The sequence below is a fragment of the Antedon mediterranea genome, chromosome 9 (genome assembly GCF_964355755.1).
Source record: "Antedon mediterranea chromosome 9, ecAntMedi1.1, whole genome shotgun sequence".
NCBI lineage: Eukaryota > Metazoa > Echinodermata > Crinoidea > Comatulida > Antedonidae > Antedon > Antedon mediterranea.
In genome coordinates, this window is record NC_092678.1 from 6,206,294 (window position 1) to 6,231,985 (window position 25,692).

The 25,692-nt window shown below is 32.3% G+C and overlaps 1 protein-coding gene across 2 annotated transcripts in view; it reads right to left on the reverse strand.

Annotated features, from left to right (window-relative positions):
• Positions 1 to 769: 769 nt before the first annotated feature.
• Positions 770 to 25,692, reverse strand: part of LOC140058868 (leucine-rich repeat serine/threonine-protein kinase 2-like) — a 40,780-nt gene continuing 15,857 nt past the window's right edge. The window contains exons 23-50 of one of the 2 annotated variants that reach the window (XM_072104635.1): positions 25,317 to 25,451; positions 24,778 to 24,936; positions 24,274 to 24,362; positions 23,647 to 23,747; positions 23,133 to 23,213; positions 21,836 to 21,936; positions 20,837 to 20,896; positions 19,721 to 19,792; positions 19,188 to 19,270; positions 18,799 to 18,923; positions 18,368 to 18,468; positions 17,420 to 17,493; positions 16,991 to 17,054; positions 15,928 to 15,993; positions 15,430 to 15,600; positions 12,534 to 12,632; positions 11,930 to 12,058; positions 11,488 to 11,595; positions 11,293 to 11,397; positions 10,756 to 10,857; positions 10,229 to 10,342; positions 7,046 to 7,230; positions 6,534 to 6,612; positions 5,497 to 5,666; positions 4,830 to 4,994; positions 3,987 to 4,162; positions 3,763 to 3,834; positions 770 to 2,868 (exon numbers count right to left, since the gene is read on the reverse strand). In XM_072104635.1, coding sequence (XP_071960736.1) covers positions 2,699 to 2,868; positions 3,763 to 3,834; positions 3,987 to 4,162; positions 4,830 to 4,994; positions 5,497 to 5,666; positions 6,534 to 6,612; positions 7,046 to 7,230; positions 10,229 to 10,342; positions 10,756 to 10,857; positions 11,293 to 11,397; positions 11,488 to 11,595; positions 11,930 to 12,058; positions 12,534 to 12,632; positions 15,430 to 15,600; positions 15,928 to 15,993; positions 16,991 to 17,054; positions 17,420 to 17,493; positions 18,368 to 18,468; positions 18,799 to 18,923; positions 19,188 to 19,270; positions 19,721 to 19,792; positions 20,837 to 20,896; positions 21,836 to 21,936; positions 23,133 to 23,213; positions 23,647 to 23,747; positions 24,274 to 24,362; positions 24,778 to 24,936; positions 25,317 to 25,451 — 3,156 coding nt within the window. In that variant the 3' untranslated portion in view covers positions 770 to 2,698. The remainder of the gene's footprint in view (positions 2,869 to 3,762; positions 3,835 to 3,986; positions 4,163 to 4,829; positions 4,995 to 5,496; positions 5,667 to 6,533; positions 6,613 to 7,045; positions 7,231 to 10,228; positions 10,343 to 10,755; positions 10,858 to 11,292; positions 11,398 to 11,487; positions 11,596 to 11,929; positions 12,059 to 12,533; positions 12,633 to 15,429; positions 15,601 to 15,927; positions 15,994 to 16,990; positions 17,055 to 17,419; positions 17,494 to 18,367; positions 18,469 to 18,798; positions 18,924 to 19,187; positions 19,271 to 19,720; positions 19,793 to 20,836; positions 20,897 to 21,835; positions 21,937 to 23,132; positions 23,214 to 23,646; positions 23,748 to 24,273; positions 24,363 to 24,777; positions 24,937 to 25,316; positions 25,452 to 25,692) is intronic. The other variant, XM_072104637.1, reaches the window with a different exon arrangement.

Consider the following 25,692-nt stretch of genomic DNA (forward strand, 5'->3'; position numbering starts at 1 on the left):
TTTAGGTGTACATATGCTGTATACATAAACAAGGTACTTAGAATATACTTGCTACCTAATTTTGTTTATCTTGTTTACAAGTAAACACATATTTTGAATCTACACAATTCTGTTTATTAAATGAAAATAATAAGTTTATAAACAGTGAGTGATTCCGACTTTCTGAACTTTGAAATTAAACAGTTTATAAAAACACGTTTAGAGTAAATACGGCAATATGAAACAATAGGCGTAATATACGCCAGCCAGTAAACACATATTTTGGATCTATACAATTTGTTTCTTAAATGAAAATAATAAGTTTATAAACAGCGATTCATTCCGACTTTCTGAACTTTGAATTTAAACAGTTTATAAAAACACGTTTACAGTAAATACGGCAATATGAAACAATAGGCGTAATATACGCCAGTTGTACGCCGCCAGTCTTACCTAGTACGTGTGAACAAGTTACTACATATTTATACTATATATACATACTTAATACAGTAAAACAAAATATAACTTTTCTAAGGCCTACCTTGTTATGCGTTTCTGTTATTCCAAACTGAACAAGAATACCGTACAGCAGCGCCCAGGTGTAAATCACAGGTGTAAGGATTTTGTATTCAAAATACTTTACTTGTTTACAGTAACTGATATTCTGCTATGATTTTGTTATTATTTATGCGATTTCCTACCAAAGTAGGCTAGTAGCCTGATATTTTTCATCGAAATATTTTAAATAAACAATTAACGTAATAATACATTTAGACGAGACAAACTTAGCTATGTTTTATATAGTCATTTTATTGTATTGCTTTTTGTTAGCCTTTCTGGATAACTTGATAATACTGAGTATTCTATGATTTAAGTTTACTGTGTATACGACACGATATATTTGTTATAACTTAACTTCTAATAATTGTACACTTTTTCTTGGTTGAGGCATGAAATAATTTATTAGGTCTATGGTTGGTCTATATGGGTCCATAGGCCTATAAATAGTATTTTAACATTGTCTTTTGCAATATGATGTATTTTTCTTGTTGTTGTATTGTCTTAGAAAAACGAATTTACATTTTAAAGTGGACCAATAAAATGTCTTTAATCTATAGGTAGGCCTATTGTCCGCGTAAGACATGCGCAGTTCGATATTAGGGTCATTTTATAAATGTAACATGCATCTATTAAATGGAAATATATAAAATATGCATATGTCTATATAAATTAAAAATGGATAAATATAACTTAAGGATACATGAATATAATAATGTATATTTAAACATTGTTATTATTATTTTTAATTTATGAGACATTTCGTCTTTTATTGATCAAAGATAATTCCAGAGGGCAGTAAATACTAATTTCGAAAAAATAAAATCGCTTAAAATAATATGTTCTTGATAAACCAATTATCAAAGCAGGCCTACTATACTATTCATAGGCAAGAAATAATTATTTAAAAAAATCATTTTTATATCTGAATAAAAAATATACCGTAAAGCATGGAGTAATTATATGTCAAACACTAGTTAAAACTATAGTTAATTGCACGAAAAATAATAGGCCTACACATAATACTAAAATGGCTGTATTGCCCCTACTACTGCATGTCATTGGATAAAACATAATCTGGTTTGGTTATTGCATTGTTTCTGCATATTGTATCTCTCAATTATTACTATTATAATTATATTATTTATAATTATAAAAATACATTATATTACATATTATTTCATGATTAATTTATTAAATATCAAAATATAGATAATTTTTACAATCTTCAATAAAAAGTTAATGTTGGAGGTCTATTATACAGTACGCGATTTTACCTTATTTAATCAAAATATTTCTTCACAAACTTCTTCGAAAACTTCATGTTTTATATAAATATTGTACTGTGTCTTACAATAACTTTATAAAAACTATAATATCATGTAACTTTAAAACAGAAATTCTCAAAAAATTGACTAAAAACGAGATTTTACCGAATATTTGGTAAGCCAAAATATTAATGTGTGTAGTTTTGGAAAGTGGCATTGGTAACATACAATTCATAAGGAATCATGTTAGTGTGTTGCTGCTGTAATGAATAAATAGTATTGCAGTTTTACTATAGTCAAATTGTTTTGACATGATCTTTAGAAATTATGGGTCAACTTGTTAATTGTTTACTGTATCATGCTTTTGTGTATTTGTTGTTATTTCTTTCCACTTGGTCGAGTGCCACTGTTGTAAAAAACCTTGATTCCCACTTGAGCGACTCAATGATGTTAGCGCAATGCAAGTGATTTGAACAATCAAAAGCGACATTTTGGATTGTCCATCGCATGTAAAGTGTACAATAATGTAATCATGCAATGATTACATATTGCAGCCACATCCATATTTGACCTTTGAACTGTGAAAGGACATATTTATACACACAATAAACCAACTCCTTTCTGTTCCAGGCCTTTTTGGTATAAACATCTCACATAATCAGTATCAGTGCAGGGTCCAGGATTGTAATTAGCTGTTGCTATCTTCTGGTCTTCTTGTCACTGTCATTTTTTAAAATTGTCATTGTCATTTTTGTACAATAAAATTTGTCACCATTTTTTGTACAAAAAAATTTGTCACCATTTTTTGTACAATAAAATTGTCCCTGTCATTGTAATTGTCACTTTTGTACAATAAATGTCATTGTCATTTGTACTTGAATAAAGTTACTATTTCAAGATTTATCAGTTTTGTTACTATACACAAGTTTCGTCGCCTGGCGTATTATCGCCCAGTTGCGCTGACCACTAGCTATCAACTTCCTACGTTGTTCCGTAGCGGTTGTTAGACTCCTCACATGATTTTTAAATTCCGAATCCCACACAAGTGCAAAGCTCAAACCATCTTAAAATAAATTCAAAATACATTTACTTTTGTTTGGAGTAGTTTATATATAGAGAATCTTATTTTAAAGGCTTTAGGCGTTTTTAGCCTTTTTCGACATATTTCAATGCCTGTTTTTTCTTCTGTGCACTGCCCCATAAGCTCCAGGCCACTAAGTTTAGCCAGTGAGTGCTCATAGCTTTTATGCCACTGGACACTGTAAGAAACTTCTAGGTAAAGTAGTCTCAAATTCTGCCTCTTTTGTCATGTATTATCCGATTTTCAGCCCCTGTTTTCCCCAACCCTTGTTTTTGATATTTCGTACTATGTGCCGTACTACTTTTACATTACTGAATGTAAAAGTAATAAATAAATATATTGTGAAAATATAACTCTTCATCTTTCATCTCATGAATTATTTGTACCATTGAATTCATAAACATTCATTATTTGCATACTATTCAATGGTTATATTGCACATTCAGCTTTTTATAAACATTTTGAGAATTTCATGGCGACTGCTGAAATGTTCCAAAAACAAACTCTATATAACTCTTCTACTTGATGGACAAAATCTGAGCGCTGCCATTTAAAAGTTTATTGACTCGCCTTTGACAATGATTCCAGATGGAATCAGAGGATTAATTGAATACGCTGTCCTTATTTGATGAAGTGAATCGACCAATCAATCTTTCAACTCATGAAATATTCTCTCACATTCAAAACATAAACATTCATAATTTATAGGATTTTTTTTATCCTACAGGCGTCTTGCTTGGTTTAGTTGGCCTATACCTGTCCATAGTTTTTATGCAGTTTAAAATGTCATCCAATCAAATGACAGGAATTTATTTAGGTGTTATATAAAATGATCTAACTTGATTACTATGAATATAAATGTAGAGTATGACTTACCATTGTGAATGTTGCTGAACGGCGATTTGTAACCCATGGCAGCAGATATCACACGATCTGATTTCCCATAACCTAAAAATAGTAAAACAATTGATAGAATATTCTAAAACCTCAGAAACACACACAGATATTTGAACCATACTGTGAAGGCTCAAGCGGGCTAATGGTAGGATGTCTACACAATAAGCAGAAGATTCTGGGTTCGAATCTTCGAATAGGTATACCTTGATCTTCTGTGAGTATCAAGGCCGTAACCGGACCAATATGTCTCTTGACCACTTGAATTAACTTCAATGAGACCGTATCAAAAAGACACATGTGTCCGCCACTCGTTCCGACCCACGCCACTTGTGAACAAATCACCATCGACTTTACTATTACATATTTCTTCTCAGTCGTTCTGAAATGAGTAATTATTGGTATGTTAAAGTACAAAACAGTAAAACTCCTATTAAGCTTGGTTCCTACTTGGATGTAGGTGCAAAGCAAGTGAGTTGACCAATCACAAGCGACAGTTGGGCTGATCTATCGCGTTGCGATTAGTCAATTATTACTTGCAGTGCACTTACGTCCTTGGGAACCAAGCTTTTAGGCAACAACTTCAGTACCCATCAAATTGTACCCTTAATAGGCGTTGGCTGTAGTTTCCCACTTTATTTGATAAGATGGTGTCCCCGTAATAGAGGATTATGTTTCTCTTGAATAGGGTTAAGTTGTAAACAATTGCCCTTCATTCACTTCTTGAAAATATGAACCTTATTTTGTTTCACCTGAATAGGGGTACTATAGTGACATGTTGGCTCTTATGTGTTTGCCTGTTATACACATTTTTTCTATGCATCCATATACATTTGATATAAAAATGACTGCAATTGTTTTAGGTTGGAGGATTGGTGGGCGACCCTGGGGTAGGGTAATTACACCTGTAATTAAAAATTCTTTCTTAGTAGAAACAGGTCAAAAAGCAATCTTAATAGTTATGAGATAAGTTTACACTAAGGGGTGTGGAAATATTCAAGCATGGAATGAAATCTAATATATTGTATGTAATTGAATGCAATACATACAATAGCAACTCCAGGTTTATTATTTGTTTTGAGCCAGAGAAACCATCTTGAGGTGTCGATGAACGTCGTTTGATGTCATGAACCTCGATGATGGCGCTTTGGCGTCGCGCAAGCCACAGCTTTTGTTCGATACACATACAGGTTATGAGAGACAAATGGTCTGACCTGGAGAAAAAAAAGTTAAAAACTAATCACATGTCTCAGGACATTAATTCAGTGTTTAAAACAGGAACATTCTAACAATAGACAGTACAACAGGGGTGTGAAATTCTTACAGAGCTTTTGTTTTAGAAGGTAGACGAAGGAGATGGTAATTAATATAAAATAATTACTTCCTTTAGATTCTTTTAGGCTTTGATTTGGTGTCTTTTAGTTCTTCATTCTGAACTTTGCTATTGTAAGGCCAGCCTAGCTAATGCAGAACCTACTCAAACACGCACATCAAACTTGCATGTGCATGGTCTATGTGCCTACAGTATGTCTAGGAGGCTGGCGGTTGTCGGTTGTATCTCTAAATCAAAATGCATTTAAAACAGGATGGAATTAGAAAATTCTACGAGATCTACAAATATTACGGTCTGTTAAATTATTCCTTGTCTCCTTCGTCTACCATCATAAAAAAAAAATAGTATCGCACAAACAAGTTTCAAATTTCTGGAAAACTCACTTTAATTCTGTGTTCGGCAAGTCATCATATGCTTCATCTTCCAAAGGTTGAAGTTCATATGACACAGGTTGACCTCCACACCCTAGCCACAATTTACTGGACGTCATGGTCATGCATTTGATTGGCTCACAACCAACCTTAATGCTTTTAACCGGTTGACACTCAGGGGTCTGAAAAACACACACAAATTGTTTAGACAATACCATTTATGATTATTGTTTAAACTTTAAAATAAAATTAAATGAAAAAAAAAAAGAATGAATGTTGACATTTCGGAACCATTATGAAATAAAATTATTCCTTAACAATGTGCAAACAAATATTGTGTTATGTTGACTATGCTAAATGACACATACAGCAGAACCTCTATAAAGGGACACCTTTAGGACCAAACAAAGTGTCACTTGTATACAGGTAAATATATGTTTTCTGTATAGTGATTTTCACACTGCTGCTCTAGCCCGCTACGTCACACGAGATGACTCATTCATTAGATGAAATCAAGCAGCAGTATAGTACTACACTTTGACATTTTTGTTAAAATGGAAACTCAACTATAATTTATAGGTACCACCTGTTGAATCCAAAAAACGGCTGGGAAAAGAGTCTAAAGACAAATCCCAAAGCATTTCTGGTATTTATGAGTCCCATGATATTACTATAATTCACTGTCAGATAATCATTGAATTATTATCAAAACAGTCCATTGAAGTTTTTGTTTGTAATAGGATACTTGAAGTATCTAGGCGTGATGAAGTGACCCCCAGACTTGACCTTAGTAATAACAATAAGCGAGCAGCGTTTTTTGTAAGAAATATTCTTGTTATATTTGTGTTTATGTTCAATTATTATGTATGAATTTCCTATTTTTGGACCAATAAAATTATGTATTCTGTATTCTCTATGACGTTAACTTATAAGGTTACAATAATAGTGAGGGGGGAGGGGGTCACAATAAAGGGGTCTACTGTATTCATTTTTCATGTTTGCATTTATCACAGAGCAACGTTGCGAAACCAATGTTTAACAATAATTACCTTTAAAAGTTTCTCTGCATTGAATATTAGAAATTGCCCATTAGCCAATCCAGCATAAACATGTCCAATATCACCATGGCTGGAAAAGTACATTTTTTAGATGTAAATAATTTCTATTATTATTATCTAAATATTCAAATATAATTTGTACAAAAACAGTGGTATTTATTTCTCAAAAACAACAACAACAATTTCTAATGTGTCGGAATTATACAAAAGTGAAATGGGTGCAAGCCCCCACTATCATATTGTTTTGTACATGATAGCTTAAAGTATTTTGTCAAACACAGTCTGTTGCTATTGGCTGGTTCGGAAGAAATCGCTGTGTTATATATTTTTAATTACGTTCTTTTATACATCATTTATCTCATGCATATTATTTATGTTTCTTCGGCTCTTTGACCAGACTGTGGTTTTGTGTATTTTTGCATGAATGCCTTAGGCAAGCTTGTAATAAAAGAGTATGCATCCCCTCCAAATCGTTTGTAATGTAAACTTTTCCAAGCCCCTACCTTGGTTTCCATACAAGGCTTAATACAGAGTCTGTTAGGCAGGCACTGGTATGTTTCATTTGTGGTACCTCCTGCTTAGCATCATACACACAGATATAATGGGCATGCATGCCCACCAATACTGCATCCTCTCCTGCACTCGCCATGCACAAGGCCCGGCCTAGGCTCGCACTACAGGCTGTTCCCTATTTCAGATAGAAAGCAATGGTACAATTTAACATGATTGTTATTAGTATATTACAAATTTATTTAAAAGAGAGCCACATATAAATGTATATTACATAGCCTATGTAAATACGCGAACGTGATTGGTTGAAACTGCATCACATGACTACCGCTGCGAGGATCGTAAATCGTATATATCCTCGAGAACGATGATATTGACTGTGTAATTTTCGCGTAATAATCGTGTCCCCTGTCATTAATCATATAAATTCTCGAGTACGATGATATTGACTGTGTAATTTTCGTGTGCAACACTCGAGTTTGCCGATAAATAAACAAAAGTCATCTACTCGATCTTGAACTCGGGTGGAATTGTCACTCCATCGCAAGACAACGTTTCATCCGCTGGGCCACGGAATTTGCTTGAAGAAATTAATTTTCTAAACTATTTAAGCTATGCACACATAGCGCCCTCATTTGTTATAAGTCCACCCTAAATGTGATGAAACACCGTTTGTGATTGGTCAATACTCACGGTAGTAACCTAGTAACTAGTACGCGCTGAACATCCGGTGATTCGGCTCCTCGAAGATCGAGAGAAGACGAATTGTTTATTCGGCCTACCTGATTATAATATTATTATTAATAGGCTTATTGATGGAAATTCTTCTGTTAATTTAAACGACCTAGGCCTAAGTGAATATTTTATTGCCAAGGAATCATTAATTAGTAATTATCTGTATATTATTCTTCGCAAGGTAAGGTGTCTAGGCAGGCTTGTTAATACAATACAAATACTATAGGAGGCCTAGCCTAGCTTCACCCAACCCAGCAGACTTGTTCTTGGCTATATAATATAACAGATATTGCCTTTTATATCGGTTAAATATAAGATTTGACATCCCCTCGGGAATGATATTAAGTTCTCGGGGAATATATATTTCCCTCAGCTGGCGCTTCGGGAAATATATATTCCCTCGAACTTAATATCATTCCCTCGGGGATGTCAAATCTTATATTTAACCTCTAAGCAGTCAATATCTGTATAATATAACATGGTAGAACAATTGAGGGGACCTTCGGAACCCATACCAAAAATTTCCCTAGAGGTGTCTTCTTTATAGGATGTCCTCTGTATAGTTGTTGGTCATTGCATGGTCATTTTTTTCATGGGAAAGTATTGTATCCCCTTAATAGGTGTCCCCTGTTAAGCTCTGTCTGTACTATCAAACTTTATGTGACAACAAAAATGTGATGTGAATATCACTACCATATTTAAGCATACAGTATCACTACCATATTTTGGCACTTTTTTTTGTCAAACTAGTTTGATAGTGTAGACAGAGCTTAAAAGGCCCAAATGTGTTTTACTTTATTTAATTATATACAAACAAAATAATAAATAAAGATGACATAATGTTAAAACTTTACTAAATATTTTGCACCTGTTGATTATAAAAACTCTCTAATAAAATTAATTCAATTTAAGTTAAAACAAATCATTTAATTTCAGTTTTAATCAAATCATTTAAATTGATCTAACAACTATTTTGCTTATATTAATGTAATAACTAATACGCTACTTATAGAATCTATTTTTACATCCAAACATGAATGCCAAACCATTGACCTGGATTAGTCTAGCCTCGGTACTCTAATGTGTATTTTATTTCACTTCTAAATTTTAAGAAAACTTTTAAACATTATCCTAACTAAACTTTTGATAATTATTGATTGATCATTATCTTGTACTGAATAGTATTTAAAACAATGTTATTTATATGCTTTTAATATTAAACTTTTGTGTATATATCAAAATTGTTTATTTTTATATTATTTTAATTGCTAAAGCAATGTATTACTTACAAATTAAATTTCTTTATATATTTTAAATTTTATATTATGTATAATTGTTTTTATTAGTAAATGTATTTTTGTACGCTATATAGTTTTGCTGGATGGGGCACCCTCATGAAACATGGTTCAATAAATAATAAAAATAAATAATTAATTTTGTTTGAATTTTAAATGAAATTTGATAAAAAATAAAATTATTTTGTATGGAAATAAAGTATTTGAGGTTATTTGGATTTATGTCGACACTTTTTTAGTTTTGTTTTATTGATATACCTTTAAAATCTAGAATCTTTAAAAAATGTAAAAACTACAAACTTATAGATAATTAATAAATTAATGATATGGCAAAATTGTTTCTAAATATGTATTATTTACAAATTGTCTGTAAAGAAGATTTCCTCATTTTTTTCCAAAGAAGAAACATTCACAATTATAATCATAATTTGTATAAATGTCATTGTCGAATGCTATTATTATCTAAGCCCTTTATAAGCACTTCCTTTAGACTTGTGAATATAATTGTTATTTTAATGCACTTTTATTCTTTATTTCCTCTTCTAATTTACAAAAATCATTTTACACACTTGAAAGTAACAATCACCTGTTATTTAAATACCTACAATTATATCCACCTGTTGTTAATTTAAAAAAAAAACAGATATTCATGGAGAAAAAAAAAATTTTCTCTGGTTTTTGTATGCATGTACAATTGTTTGTTTTATAACCGAAAGAAACTTAATGGAAAATCATCTTTATTTCTTGCAGGTCATCCATTATCAATCTTTCTGCATTCAGTTAAAATAGTTTTAAAAAGCGCTTAAGTGAAAAACTAAGACTTTATCTATCAAACCAGTTCTTTTGTGGAATGCACCTTATCATCTACAAGTTTTTGTTTTTTTTTCAAATATAGAAATATTTGCTTAAGCTATTTTGAAAACTGACTTAAGATAAAATAAATAAAATAGAAAAAATAACTAACAATAGTTAAATTGTAATATCTTGTTGCTTTATTTGAATATATATATATAGAATTTGTGTATTTTAAACTTCATTATTATTATTATTATTATATACTATACTTAGGTTAGGTATTACTATTTATATTTTTTCAAAATTAAATAAAATTTACAAATTTTAATAAAAAAATAATTTGAAAGATACCTGTACGATGATTTCATCTCCCTGGTCTAGGTTTACTTTACATATGACGCTCATATTAGAATCTCCACCCACAAACCACACTTCTACTACCTCCTCTTGATTAATGCTACACACCTGTATTTATGCAAATTAAGTTGTATACCATTAGTATATATGATTTGCTCAGGCAAATATTAAAAATTCTCTCTTCACTGTTGATGCTACAAATTGTGAGTAATTTATGCTAATTAAATTGTATAACAATAGCATATATGATTTGCTCATACAAATATTATAACATCTCTTTTCATTGTTGATGCTACACACCTGTATTAAATAATTTATGCAAATTGTATAACATTAGCATACAGTATATTATTATATGTTGTTCAGAATACTGATTCATGCCAATACTATAATGTAAAATATTTTCTCTTTCAGTACCTGTTTATTGCTACTCAAATTAAATTGTGTAAATTATACAAAATTAATATGTTACCAAACATTTTTTCTGTACAACAAATAGAGAAAACTTGTCAAAGACTTACCCGGCTAATTCCACATTCAACCGTTTTGTCTTTAAATAATGTGAATGTGTTCTGCAGACACAGCAACTCTGGTGTATTTAACCATCTATGTGTTTCTTTTGACTGAAACCAAAGGAAATATATAAAATAAAAACATTAATTAACTATCGTGTCAGTTAAGACAGAGGCAATGAAAGCCACAGCCATAATATCAGCATAGGTTGAAGTCTCTCATTGACCATAGTTTTGGCGCAAGTTTTCTTGAATAAGGACGTCGATCTTATATAGCGCTTTTAAAATGCTAAATATTCAAGCACTTTACATTATTACATTACAATATTTCATAATGTTGCAGTTTGTGACGTTACAAGGTACCTATTTGTATGCGTGTGGAGTAAAGTGTCTTTGTCTAAGGACACAAGCAATGTGATGATCAATGGACTCGAACTCCCGTTTTTGCAATCAGAAGTGAAACGCCCAACACACTGTGCCACACGCTCTTGCAAGACATAAAACTTGAGGTCCAGTATACACATTTTGACGCTCTTTTGTACCTACCGTTGGTCTATTCTCTGGTACACGTTCAAGACATAGATCAATGAGGTCTTGAAGCTCAGGCCAAGGGTCAACACCACTCTCGGTCAATGGCGGAAGTTTACGTCCCTAAAAAAGAGAAAGACAATTATTTTATGAAGTTGTTAAATTGTATATGCAATTTAACAACACTGAATATCGTTTGAAAATTATTATAACCTTAACAACGGCATCATCCAGTTCATTACGGAAATCAAGATCTTCAAAAGGCTTCTTTCCGCAGGTAACAATCTCGTACAAAAGAATACCGAACGAATATACATCCACCTGGAATGTAAATCAATACAATTCATTTATTTGTCGTCCAAAAACGTTTATTTTTAATTAGATGAGGATTGTAACCATCCTTTTTACAATGCCTCGGAAAATGTGTCACAGGTCCTAACTTTGAACATGAAATATTGAGAGACGCTATAACTTCAAACACACATAGGGGGTGTTATTTTTTTAAACAGCATCTACAGAATTCCTGCTAAATCCAGATAGACAGCTATTACAATCTTAAGAAAAGTGTTTCATGGAAGTCCCCAGATCTTTAAGTTTCGTTAATGCAAATAATAAAGGTTAAACAATTTAATCAACAAAATATTTGACCTCTGACCTCAGTGTTGTATGTAGCAGTGCCTTTAATGACCTCTGGTGCTCTGTAGCCTGGCGTTCCTTCATTAGATTTCAAGCCATAATATGTGATAAACTTGGAAATACCATAATCTGCAATCTTTGCATTTATCTTTGTAATAAAACACACAAATATTTTATAAATATTTAATTTCATATACAGTACATATATTTCATACAATTCATCAGTCGAAAATTACTTCAATTTATTGTCATTTGCATATAAAATATACATAGAAATGATGATAACCGATTGCCTGAACATGACATATAGTGAACATTGCTTTTAAATGCGTTTGTTTGGGCTCATGCAAAAAATATTCTGCTGCAGTTACTGCAGAAACTATATGTTTTCTTGCTATAATTTAATTCAGTTTGTTTCCATGTTTCATTAGTCAAAAGCTTAAAGTTAAATAATTGCATAAGGTTATGAAGTAAACAAAATGTTGTACTGTAGTAGAGAAATTTCGATAGAAAATGTCAAATTTTTCCCTCCAATTTTCATTTAAATAACACACTAAACTAAATTGTAAAATTAAACTACAGAAAATAAACACACATGGAAAAAGTATATAAAGATTGCATACCATCATCCCAAGGTTAAGAGAGAAGATAAGAATGTTGTCAGGCTTCAAATCACGATAGACGATTTTATTATCGTGAAGGAACGTCAACCCTTCAGCCACCTAAAATATGAAAAAATATAATTTGTTAAGGTACAGAGTGGAGTACAATGGCTATGCGAATTAGTGGCCGAGCGGTTAAGACAGTAGCACCATTGCAAGGGTTCTGGTGGTAGAACGAGTCTTCTCGGACAAGGACTATAAACCATACAGTAGGTCCAGTGTACACATCTTTAGCTCATGTGCACTTTAAAGAACATACATCTAACGAATACAGGTCAACCCGTACCCATGCCAACTCGTACCCACCAACTCGTACCCAAATTTTGGCTTACTCGTACCCAAAATTTTGGCTGACCCGTACCCATCATTGGCTGACCCGTACCCATCATTGGCTGGCCCGTACCCAAGTTTAATGCTATTTAAAGTATATTTATATTACATTTAAACCCAGTTTTATTAAATTTTTAGATACCAATCATATGTTCGATATTATAATGGCAAAAACTATTGACCTAAAATGTATAATAATATGTACAGACTCGTACGAAAAAAGCACAGCTTTCATCGTATTTGCGTACGTCGTATTTGGTAAAGTTAATACTTGAGGGCGCTGTTTTATATGGCTCTGTGGAAGATGTCAGTGGTCGGCTGTGCTGCATTCTATTTTTTTTTCATTTATGAGTTATTAATCTATTATTTTCTACGAATAGTAGTACATGGAAATTGAAATACCCACTAGTCTGTGGTAAACATGAATATCTTTTATACATAATTTGTATTTTCATTTTATTTTACAGATAATGAAGTAATGTGCTTTTTGAAAATCGTTTTAAAACGAATGGTTTTTGTTGTTTTGTTTTGCAAGTTTTGGAAAATAAAACTGTTTTAACATTTCGAAAATATTTAATACATTTTTAAATAGTCACTCGTATTTTAAAATCACGAAACTATTTAAGTGGATACCAGCCTCATTGCTGCTATGAGCATTTAGTAGTAGATTAGATTATTGCCGTTTATCTAGTATACAATGACGATGTGAGAGTAATAATAAAAGGTAACTACTGTACTAACCTCCAATAATTTAACATTTAATTACAAACGACGACATTTGCTGTTATTACGTTTTCATTTTATAATGATTATTACTGTATTATTATGACTAAAAACCGAAATAAATACTACTAAAACTTAAAAAAATCATCTTATCGCTGACAGATACGTAAGTACTCAGACACGTGTAGGTAGGCCTTCAGAACGTTTATATTATTTTAGTAAATAAGACGACATCCGTTGCCATGGAAAAACGATCGTAGTTCATTTCATTTGTCTTATTTGACACATTATAGAATGCGTATTTTTTTTTTTTAAAGGGAATCCCTCGTCAGCAAAAACACGTAGCTGTAAGTTATTGAGGAAACATCTACCAAAAATGTTTAATTACCGTAAACAAACAGATAATTTTACTGAATTATTTAAGAAAAAAAATAAATAGAAAACGATCATACGCCACATTGCCTATTTTTGGACACACTACAAATGGACCCGTACAAATGCGTTTTTTTTTTTTAATAATAAAGAGGAATCCCCATTCAGCAAAAACACGTAGCTGTTATAGAAGAAAATCTGCCAAAATGTTTAATTGCCTTAGGCTACAGTACGACAGTACGTGTATATGATCATTTCACTGAATTATTAATAAATAAAATATATGGAAAATGATAATACGTCATTACTAAGTCGTCTCTTTGACGCCGGCCCTATAAATGTGTGTTTTTTATAATAAAAGGTTAATCCCGGTCAGAAAAAACACGTAACACGAAATCTACGAGTAATTCGACCCCATAGCCCGGCAGGCTTTTTGCTTAAAACAGGGTGTTGTTAATTCAACCAATTTTAAATATACCAAATACAATAGAAATAATTACTTGATCGAATGTAATCAGGGAAGATAATTAGAATAAAATAAAAGAATAAAAATTGATAAGTATAAAATTATACGTTGTTGGTACTTTACCTGGGCTTAATTGAATTGTAATACTAACTATACAACAGTTAAAATATTTTTTTTATTAATTAATGTTCTCTTACGTAAATAAAAAAGACACATCAAACATACGTTTATAAAACTATAATACTAGATTTAAATAAATGTTAACAAATATATGCCTAATTAAACGAAGTCTACAATCAAATCAATGGTCATTTTTATTAGCACACATTTCACCGAGACCTGTAAAATAAAAAAACAATTTAAATATAAAAATATTCATACGGCAAAAGCATACCACTAGTTTTGCGCCGATCAAATCATTACAAGTAATTATTCAAATTGGGTACGAGTAGGCCAAATAATGGGTACGAGTAAGCCAAAAATGAGTACGGGTAAGCCAAAAAATCGGTACGAGTAAGCCAAATACTTGGGTACGAGTAAGCCAAATATTTAGGTACGAGTTGGCATGGGTACGGGTTGGTTTGGGTACGGGTTAGCCAAAGTGGGTACGAGTTGACCAATTATTTGGGTACGGGTTAGCCAAGTTGGGTACGAGTTGGCATGGGTACGGGTTGGTTTGGGTACGGGTTGACCAGCACCCCTTTTGGTGTACTAGTACATCACAGTCACTGATTGTAACTAGGCCATCTGGGAGACCAGTCTTTGACTGAAGAGGCCAACCAGTATAAATGAAATATTTCAATTCAATTTACACATCGGACGATCGGTAACAGTAAGCAGAAAATCTGTATCTATACTGAGTGGGGTTTTCACTCAATTGCCTGTCTAAAGTTTGATAGTGTATACAGAGCATAAGCACCCAAGCCTCGATCTAAATCCTTATAAACTACTGTAGATCATATTTACCTGTAATGCAATTCTATGCTGTTGACTCCTGTTCAACCTCCTGTAAGCTGACTTCCAGATGGATGAGAGGGAACCAGAAGTAGCGAACTCCATCACCAGCATCTGTGGGTTGATCCCTACAGCTTCTAATGAGATCAAGCTGGGATGGTGTAGATGTCGTAACACTGATATCTAAAAAACGAGAAATATTTTATTCAATTAATCCACTGTTTTAATTAATTAATTCATTCATTTAAAACTTTGTTGGTTTAAAGCTCTTTCTACACCATCAAACTAGTTGGACAAAAAAAGTGTGATGTGCCAAAATATGGTAGTGATATGCCATCATCATATGGGCATATCTTTTCACATCATCACATTTTTTTTGTCACATAAAGTTTGATCCTGTAGACAAGGCTTTATAAAAAAAATCATATTTATCTGATAATCGTTGACCGGTATCGTCCTAGTATAAATGGACCTTTAAGTTAATTTAATCAAAGGAACTTGTCCACGCACCTCTTGTCGCAGCATTCGGTGAGGATGAATATCGCCTTGCTTGTTAAACACCTTAACAGCTACTTGCTGAAAAAAATAATAACAAAAATTAAATCACGAAAAACTCTTACAGCCAGTAGAACCCCTGCTTTGGGACATCTGTATTTTCTTTTAAACAAACAAGGAGAAATATATATTTAAACACTACGTTCAACCCCAATTCAGGGGACACCCCTATAAACAGCATTATGGGAGTATGTTTCTATACATGTTTGATTCAAAACATCACCGGAAACGAAAGTGGAAAATTGAAGTAAAATCTCTCTATGAAAAAGGCACGAAATTACGTTTCTCGGCGGGAAAATGGCGCTCAGCAACTGGAGTTGTCTTTACATTCAAGTAACTGGTCCCAATCATGAAAGAAAGATATACTTTAACACTTAACTTTACGTTTGATTATTACTCTTAACTTAATTACTTTATGGAACTTAATTAAACTCTTGTTGTTTTTCATGTGTCCTAAACCGGAACCAGAAATTTTTTGTCACGGCGATACTAAACTAATTTTATTATTGTGTTTTAGCATTCCATTGCCTCCTCTCCAGAACTCAATTGCATTGCAATGGATAATAGCATAATACTGTTAACACTACGGCCATACTGCGTTGAAACACCGGTTCTCGTCAGATCACCGAAGTTAAGCAACGTGGGCCCGGTTTCGTTCTGGATGGGAGACCGTCTAGAAATCGTGGCGGGTGCTGTATATACTGGAGAGTGATGGTGTAATGGTAATATCGGACTAGCATGTGATAGGCATGGGTTCGAGGTTATCTGTACCATACTAATTGCATCCTTAGGCAAGATGCTTTACTCTCATTGCCTAATCTGGTAGGCGCTGCACTGCTGGCTGCCGTGGGTCCGTGGAGGGCCTAATCCGAATTTCCTCACTGAGGACAAATATTAATACAAAATACAAAAAAAAATACAAAAATACTGTATATTCCTATTTCCTTTAACTAACTTGTGCAAAAATATGTTCCTACTTAATTTTCTGCAAATTATCATATTATTATTAAGATATTACCTTGTTTTTGTAGACTGCTTTGTACACGGATCCAAAACCACCGTCACCTAGCAAAAACTCAGAACTGAAAAAAAAAACCAAGACATGCAAATAATTATTTTACCGCAGTTACTGCAGTAACTGCATTTCTTTTCTGCTATAGCATACGATTTTAGTTTGTTTAATATAGAAGTTTATGATAAATAATAAACAGTGTGTATATGACTACCCAGAAAAACCTAGGTTTAAATAAGTAAACATAATACAGCTACTGCAGTAACTGCAGTAAAATAATTTTGGCATGGTTCCTTAAATGTATGAAATTTTAAATAAAAATTGTAAAAAATGTGTACAATTTTAAATTAATAGGAGCCCAAAAATAATCATTCGATATAATATAAACTATTAAATGTGATATAATATTATAATTATTAAATAATTTGTAGTTACCTTGCTTTGAAGTGAAATTGAGTTCTATCCAAATAGAACCTTTCTTCAATATCAGTTAGCGTCAAATCAGGAGCCTGAAAAATGTTATCAGAATATAATAAATTGAATTTTTGCTTGACCCGAGTAGGTTTACCATTTTTGTCACATATATACAGATGTTTGACAGTTGGTTCAATCTATAGTATGTTGAAATTATTTTAGGTTTAGTAAAAGTAAAATTAATAATTGTAAATTTTAAAAACAGAAACAAATATAGAACTACTGTGACTGGGTTAAGCGTAATGTTGAAAGAGTTTTTAGAAATTTCTGAAGTGGCATTTCATGCTTGGTGGTTCTTAAGCTTGCCTACACATTTTAGAACCTTGGTTCAAATCTGATATTGGCCTTACTACCATATATACTACAATATATATATAAACAAATCAGGCAAAGAACAGTAATTCTAAACCGCCCGGTGATATACTGAAATTTAATTTGAAACGATAAAGATGAGGAAATCTGTGCGAAAATGAGAAAAAGTTGCCCCAACCGAGACTCGAACTCGGACCATCTGCTTGATATGCAGTTGTCCTAACCATTAGACCACTGGGGAAATACAATATATATATATATATATATATATATATACTTGCACTGATGAAGGGCTAGTGTTGCCCGAAAGCTCTGCTTACTTTTCTGGCTGTTTACTTTATCGTTTTGATTTAGCTTTTCGCTTTTTATTTTTGTATCTCCATTGAGATCCAGCCACTGATACCCACAGCATTGTCATTTTTTTCAGTAATTTGCCTTTGGATTTATATATATATATATATTGATGTTCAACCTGTACTAACTACTACTTCATACAATGACAAAAATGGTTTTTTTTATAACTAATTGGCTATTTTGACAAGGATAAACCTAAGGTAAACTCAATTTAATAACTGTTTAGAAGACTTCAATACACACCAGATCAGCTATGTTAGGCCTTGTAGCACAGGTCCTACACAAAACCTGGTCTTTTAGGCTCGCAAGCTGCTCCAATAAGTCATCCACAACAAACTCATTGCCTGGGGAAACAGAAGAAGAAAAGTGCTTAGATAAAACTGGCCTAACATCTTCAAGGTCTTAAAGAGTGCATGGCATAATGGGATATCAGGCTATAATGATGAGAGGAATGTGTTTGAGATCTGTCTGTGCCATATTGCTCATATCCTTTTACAAGACACTCTCATCGGTTCATCATTCGAATGGACAACAATCTGTTGCTCTTGTGTACATACCTATATAGCAAAAAAGGAATTAGTCTGGTAATCAACAAGAGTAGGGATAATTTCCTGGTGTGTTCATGGTCCTGTATAGTTGGCAGGGAACAGTGTTACTGTAAATTCACAGCTTACCTGTGCAGGAACAAGGAACTTTCTTCTGAAGTAACGGCCGGCCTAGAACTGGATCCATCTCCATTAAACCTGGAAACCACTCCTCGACAAGGTCATCAATAAGGTCACAGGTCAAACCGAGCACCCTGTAAATATATATTTATTGTGAGAATCAAAGAACTAAAGGTCAACTCAGTCTTTAAGATTAAGGTCTAAAATGTTTGGTCCTATATAAGTTGAATAAAACATGATAGTAGTATAGGAACAACAACGTTTTTTGGCTTCCCACTTCAGAGATGTTCCATAATGTAGCCTGATGTTGAGGGCTCGCAAGTGGATTCTCAGTGCGTAGAAGATGATGATGACATTAAACCGGAATTATAAGTGCAAAAGCATTAGCATATACTCACTTATGCCCAAACTTTGTATCTGGAACTGTTACAGATAACACATCTGGTGCCTTTTCTTTTGGCTCAACCAGAATGAAGACATTCTGCAAAATAAATTCAACAACATCAATAAAAACTAAACTAGACTCATAACAAGCTGAGCTAAACTTATAATATTATACTGATGAAATACAAAAAATCCATTAATAAATTTGCTTAGAATTTCTGGAATTCCAAACACAACTACACCATATAAAGAATTGGAAACATAGAAAATTAACATTTTTTGGGAGAAGTTTGAAGTTCAACTCTCCTAAAAAAAGGTAGACTTTATTTATATACTGTATATAGGCCTATGCCAACTTTCTTTCAAAACAAACATTATTTTTGTCCCAAATAAAAGATTTGTATTTAATAGACTAAAATAAAATTTGATGACTTAATCATTGGTTTTCTAGCCTAAAATAATGGAGAGAAGTAAACATTCTGAATATCGTGTGGGATAACATATTTTATAAGATCTAGATATGAGTATATAACATAGTATAACTTACATTTGCCCAGCAGATGTAGATGCCTTCTCTCCAGTACTCTTTCCTAATTTCACAGTTCTTCATTAACTTTTTCTAAAATAATAACAACATTTTTTTCATAACAATTACAGTTTACATATTATTAAAACAGTTAAGCCTACTAGGCTACCAGTAATCTATTCATGCAAATTCAATGTTTTCAACAAGAAAAAAATTCTAGCATTTATTATTTTCCACTAGAAGTGAGAATAGATGTGTTTTCATTTCGATCACATGTCTGCTGAGCTGTTCAATTGCTCATAAACTTGTGAGAAAGTGCAATATTCAAACTACTAATTTTGCTAATGCAAAAAACTTAAGGAACTAGAATTCATCACAAAAAGGAATTTAGAAAATATGAATAAATATGAATACACATATGCATAACTTGACACTTTCAATTTGTGCAAATGCACCAAAAAAACAGGTTTTACAAAACATGAAGAGAAAAATGTGTAGAACAAGTTATATATAAAATATGAAACAAATGAGAAATATATGGTTAATTTGATTTAATTTGATATGACAAAACACAAAAATTACCAATTTAAACACAATTTGTGATGTGCTGGGTACAATAAGTTTCTGAAATATGATTTTAAATATGTGGGTAGTTTGAGTTATGAGACTGTTTTCAAATTGTGGATGTGCGATGTACATTATGATTTGATTTCAAATTATGTTAATATATATTTGCTGGCGGTCATGAGCACTATTAGGAAGTTCACATTAATTGACAGTTGAACCCCTATTAAGGGGTCACCAATAGGTACCTGAAAGATGTCGCCTATTAGGGTGGCTGTAGTGTTAACATATATTTACCCTCGTTCATTTTAAAAGAAAGTTTCCCTTAAGCTCTGTCTACTCCATAAAACTAGTTTGACAAAAAAGGTGTGATGTGCCCAAACATGGTAACGATATGCTCAAATATGGTAGTGATATGACATCATCATGTCCATATATGGGCACATCACATTTTGTTGTGATGTGCAGTTTGATAGTGTAGACAGACAGAGCTTAGAGATGTCCCAAAGAAGGAGTTCTACAACATAAAATTTGACAGATGAGATTATAATTGAAAAGTGTTCATTTTCTTACCACATTAATGCTGTCATCTGGGTTCATCGATTGTACGACTAAAGAGCAAATCTGGTCTTTCTGATAATGGGAAAGCCCATGGATGAAATGCGGAAAAGCAATAGTTATAATAATGGAAAAAGCAATCATTATCATATAATGGCAAAAGCAATCATTATCATATAATGGCAAAAGCAATCATATCATATAATGGCAAAAGCAATCATTATCATATAATGGCAAAAGCAATCATATCATATAATGGCAAAAGCAATCATATCATATAATGGCAAAAGCAATCATATCATATAATGGCAAAAGCAATCATATCATATAATGGCAAAAGCAATAATATAAAAAATAATTTCAAACTTAAAAACATAATGAAATATACAATATCTCACAATATCAGACTTTTAAAACTAGAAACTCTCCCAAAAGCAAACTTTGAGGTCCAAATTCCTGATTACAATAAAAACATTCAGAATTTTACCAGACTGTTTAGAAAACCAACACAGCCCAAATGTCTGGTATTGGTAGAGGTGACTGTACTATTGCAAATTATGAATAATAAATATTGAAAAAATGCAATATTACATCATTTTAAAATATGAAATCTATATAATTTAAGAATTTTTGACAAGTATTTTATGGATAGTAACAACTTTGTAAAATGTTTGATTACAGGCACTGTTCTGCTATTGAGAAATACATCATAATCAACCTCAGACATCCTGATATCCTTTTCTTGCACATTCATTTCAACACACCCATCAAATAAATAAACAAACCGGATATCTTGTATAAGTGTCTCTTTTCTTAAGAATTGTTGTGAGGTGTTTTCCCAATGATCGTAAATCAAACAGTACTGGGTATGGTCAACTAGCGTTCTTGTCACCAACTAGCCACCTATTGAGCAAGGGTTCACCTGATGAAAAGTACAGTACCCATGATACTATACTATTATCTTTTTTTACAATTAAACATTGTTGTTTACCAAAATATAACATGCTTTCCTACCTGTAAAACTTTGTCTTGAGTAAAGAGCAGAAGTCTCAGGATCAATCTAGACCAGAGGCCAATGGGGATGTAGGGCATGTCATAGTACCGCTTCAACAGGCCTGACAAGAAATGACCAGAAAACTAAATTATTAGGGCGATTAATATCATGTTAGTTTAAAAAAAATATACTTAAATCATATAAAACTCAAATAAAATTACATTTTCAAAGAGTATGGTGTTTCACTATATAAAAAAATATAAATAAATCGTATTAAAATGAAGGTAAAAAATATAGTACTCGAATAAGAGAACGACAAAAAATATTTATTTATTAAGGCTCTTGGTAACGTGCAAGAATATTCAATAAAAAAAATACAAAAGTACATTAGTGCTCAAATAAGAGCATAATGTTTTATTATATAAAAATAAATCAACTTAAAGGTTAAGTACAAAATGGTCAAATAAGATGTTACTACTAAATATAACAGAAAAAAAAATCATGCAACACACATAGCTAAAATGATGCAGAATATCAGAACTATCCTATAGAAAATAAAAGTAGGTACTGAAATACCATATGAAACAAAATAATAAAAATACACCAATGGATGCACTATGCATGAAAAACATACTTGAACAAAAATCCCCAACTTAATTCAATTTTACGATCTTATCGAAATCCTAAAATTTAAAAACAAATCATATAAGAATCATTGAAACAAAAACAAACATGATATAAAAAAAATATAGTTAGTGTGATTTAAAAAAAAATACTAAAAAGATCTATCTACAAGAAAATCAAACAAATGAAAATTATTAACTAAAAACTATATCAAATGAAAGTCTCTATAGGCCTGTATGCTGGGGTGGTTTGGTTTGTATGAAAGCCTACAACACAGTACACATTTTTAGCCCCTTTTCAGGGAAGAAGATTTTCAAGTCAGCATACGGGCCTGGTGTTTGAGACCATAAAAACAGGAAAACTATCTAAAACAACTGAACAAATTCAGTACTAATAATATTACCTTATAACAATTCATCTGGTGAACAGTGGTAGGAGAAAAAAACAAAAATGAATATAGAAATATATGGTGTGCAGAATATTATATATATAACTTTAGCTCTAGATTTGTTAACCAGTTTGTACTTAATCCTATTATGAAGGTTTAATTACCAATTATGGTAAAAACAGTGTATACCTCAGGTCTGCCCTTAGATATTAGATATTGAATCATAATTCATAATTGTGCTAATTTTAAAGATTAGTTGATTTACTATAGACATGCATATACATGTTCGGGGCATGCATGTATACCTGATTTCTCAATGACATATGGAGGGCATTTTACATGCGTTCCATCCTGTTGTGCCGACATTAGCCTAAAACACTTAGAGACTATTTATTATAAACAAATTATTATTATTTTAGAAATAATAATGAAATAGTATAGAGTGTTAAATTCATAGGTCACAATTAACAATTAAAGTAACATAAAAAAGAAGTAATAATTACAAACATAATAAACGTAATTTCTTTCTTTCTTCTAAATTTTGGGATAGTCAATGTTGGGATAGTTCAATTTTGGTATAGTCCAATTTTGGGATAGTCCAATTTTGGTATAGTCCAATTTTGGGATAGTCAATGTTGGGATAGTTCAATTTTGGGATAGTCCAATTTTGGGATAGTTCAATTTTGGTATAGTCCAATTTTGGGATAGTTCATTCAATTTTGGGATAGTCCACGTTTGAAATGTTGACAGTAAAGAATATACATCATTTGTGTTTTAACGATAAATTTACAATTTAAAAATTGATGTCATATTTCTCACCTTTTCTGGAACCAACTGGTAAAGTGATGTTAGGTCGCTTCACAGGCATCTTGCACGGTAACAGAAGATCACTGTCGTTTATAGGTAACATGATGTCAAACCTTAAATAAAATTAGTGTGTTTGCTTATTGTTTAATTATTCCATCAAAGTTGCATTAATTAATTACGATTTATTTATTTGTCTTCCTGGTGTGTCCGAGGTGTCTACAAGGAAAACTGAACAGCAGTACAGAACAGAAGAACAAATGGCATACCATGGATGCGAAAGGAACAGAAGCCGACACAAGAGATAAGATGATATTTATGAATTGAATGAGAGAAAGAAAAACATACAAAACAGTATAGGACGGCCATGGAGATTTTTTCCATGGAACCAATGAAGAAAAAACAAATTGTTGACAGTAGAACTCTTCCCTGGGACAATCCTATAAGAAGGGGAAACTTCTCTGTGAAACAATCGAGAGAAAATATATATAACACTTATTCAGGATATCCCTATTGCAGGTGATATTTGCTAGGTTCTGAAGATGTCCCCTTAAAGGAGTTCTACTCTACCCTACAGTATCACAAATCACAAATGATACATACCTGACATAAATTAGAAAGTTGTTTATTATTGAAACTTACTTCTCAAAAAGTCTTAGATACTGCTTCATTGTTACCCCTGGCAACTCGTAGCCTGACAACAGAATTCTTAGTTTCTCCTTTCTTAGTATCTGAAAAAAAGATTGGTCATGTCTAAAGTCCCATTCACACTGGACTTTATCTTTACTACCACATCAAAGTGACTTTCAGTGAGTTCGCATTTGACCTTTTGGATAGGTGAAGCTTTCTCGATAGGTACAGTAGAGTACCCATCTCTGGGAAACCTCCATTTAGGGGACAACCCTAATAATGAGACACTTTCCTATGAAACAAACCTAGAAAAACATATGTTTTACACTACAGAAAACCCCTACTAGGGACAACCTTATTAATAAGCATGCTTCAAGCACTTATGCTTATTTTGTATCCCATTTCATTATTATTTTATTGTATTTGTATATGTTTTTATTTTGATTTTGGAATAAAAAAGGTCGATGACTGATTGATGTTGCTTAAGGAAGATTCTCCAGGAATAACACTACCTACCCCTTGCTGGTTGATGAATGGATTGATTTCATAGACGGTCACCACTCTGGACATGACCTTACACAGCCACTCTGGTTCTATGAAGTGGAGGTCACTCAAATGGTGGGCAGGGTCATCATAGTGCAAGAGCACTCCTATCTCATGTAGGAAACGCACAGCCTGATAACAAATAAAATCATAGTATACTTTAAAAAAACACCTAGTAAGTATTCAACACCATTCCATTTCCTTATCTAGTTATCAATATGTAACTTGAGATTTATAACACCGCCATTTGATTGGTTGATTACGTAACATGTGGTTGCCATGCATTATTTCGTTATGATGGATGGTACTTTGCATTTTCAAGTTTTTGTAAAAATTGTGTGACCAACCCAAAGCTGAAGTGTCTGTATAAAAAAGGACGCCAAATTCAGAGCGACAGTTTTGTTATGACCATAGGGCCTAGCATTCAAAGCAGAAGATGTGTTATAAACCAATAAATATCTCTTTTGAAACTCAAATTAAAACAATCAATAACCATTAATACTATATATTACTTGAGGTAATTCGTTCTCATCCAGGAGTATATGTTTGTCTTTTATCATCTGGTTGAGTTGGTGGGCGAGTAGAACTGGAGGCTTATTCTCTTCTCTCAGTAGCTGAGCTTTACGAGTAACAAGTTGTTGGAGTTTCTAATGAATATTAAAACCGATTAAATTAATAAACACAATTTTTTATTCATATGGTAGTGATGACATACTGTAATCATGTCCATGTATGGGCACATCACATTTTTTTTCGATCAAGTTTTAGCATCCTTTAAAAAAAACCGTTGTTTGGTTACAGTCTGTGATGGAAATGAGAGCATACTATAGTAGATTTTACTTGGTTGTCGCCACTCATATCTCACTGTACATATCATGGTCTCTAAAT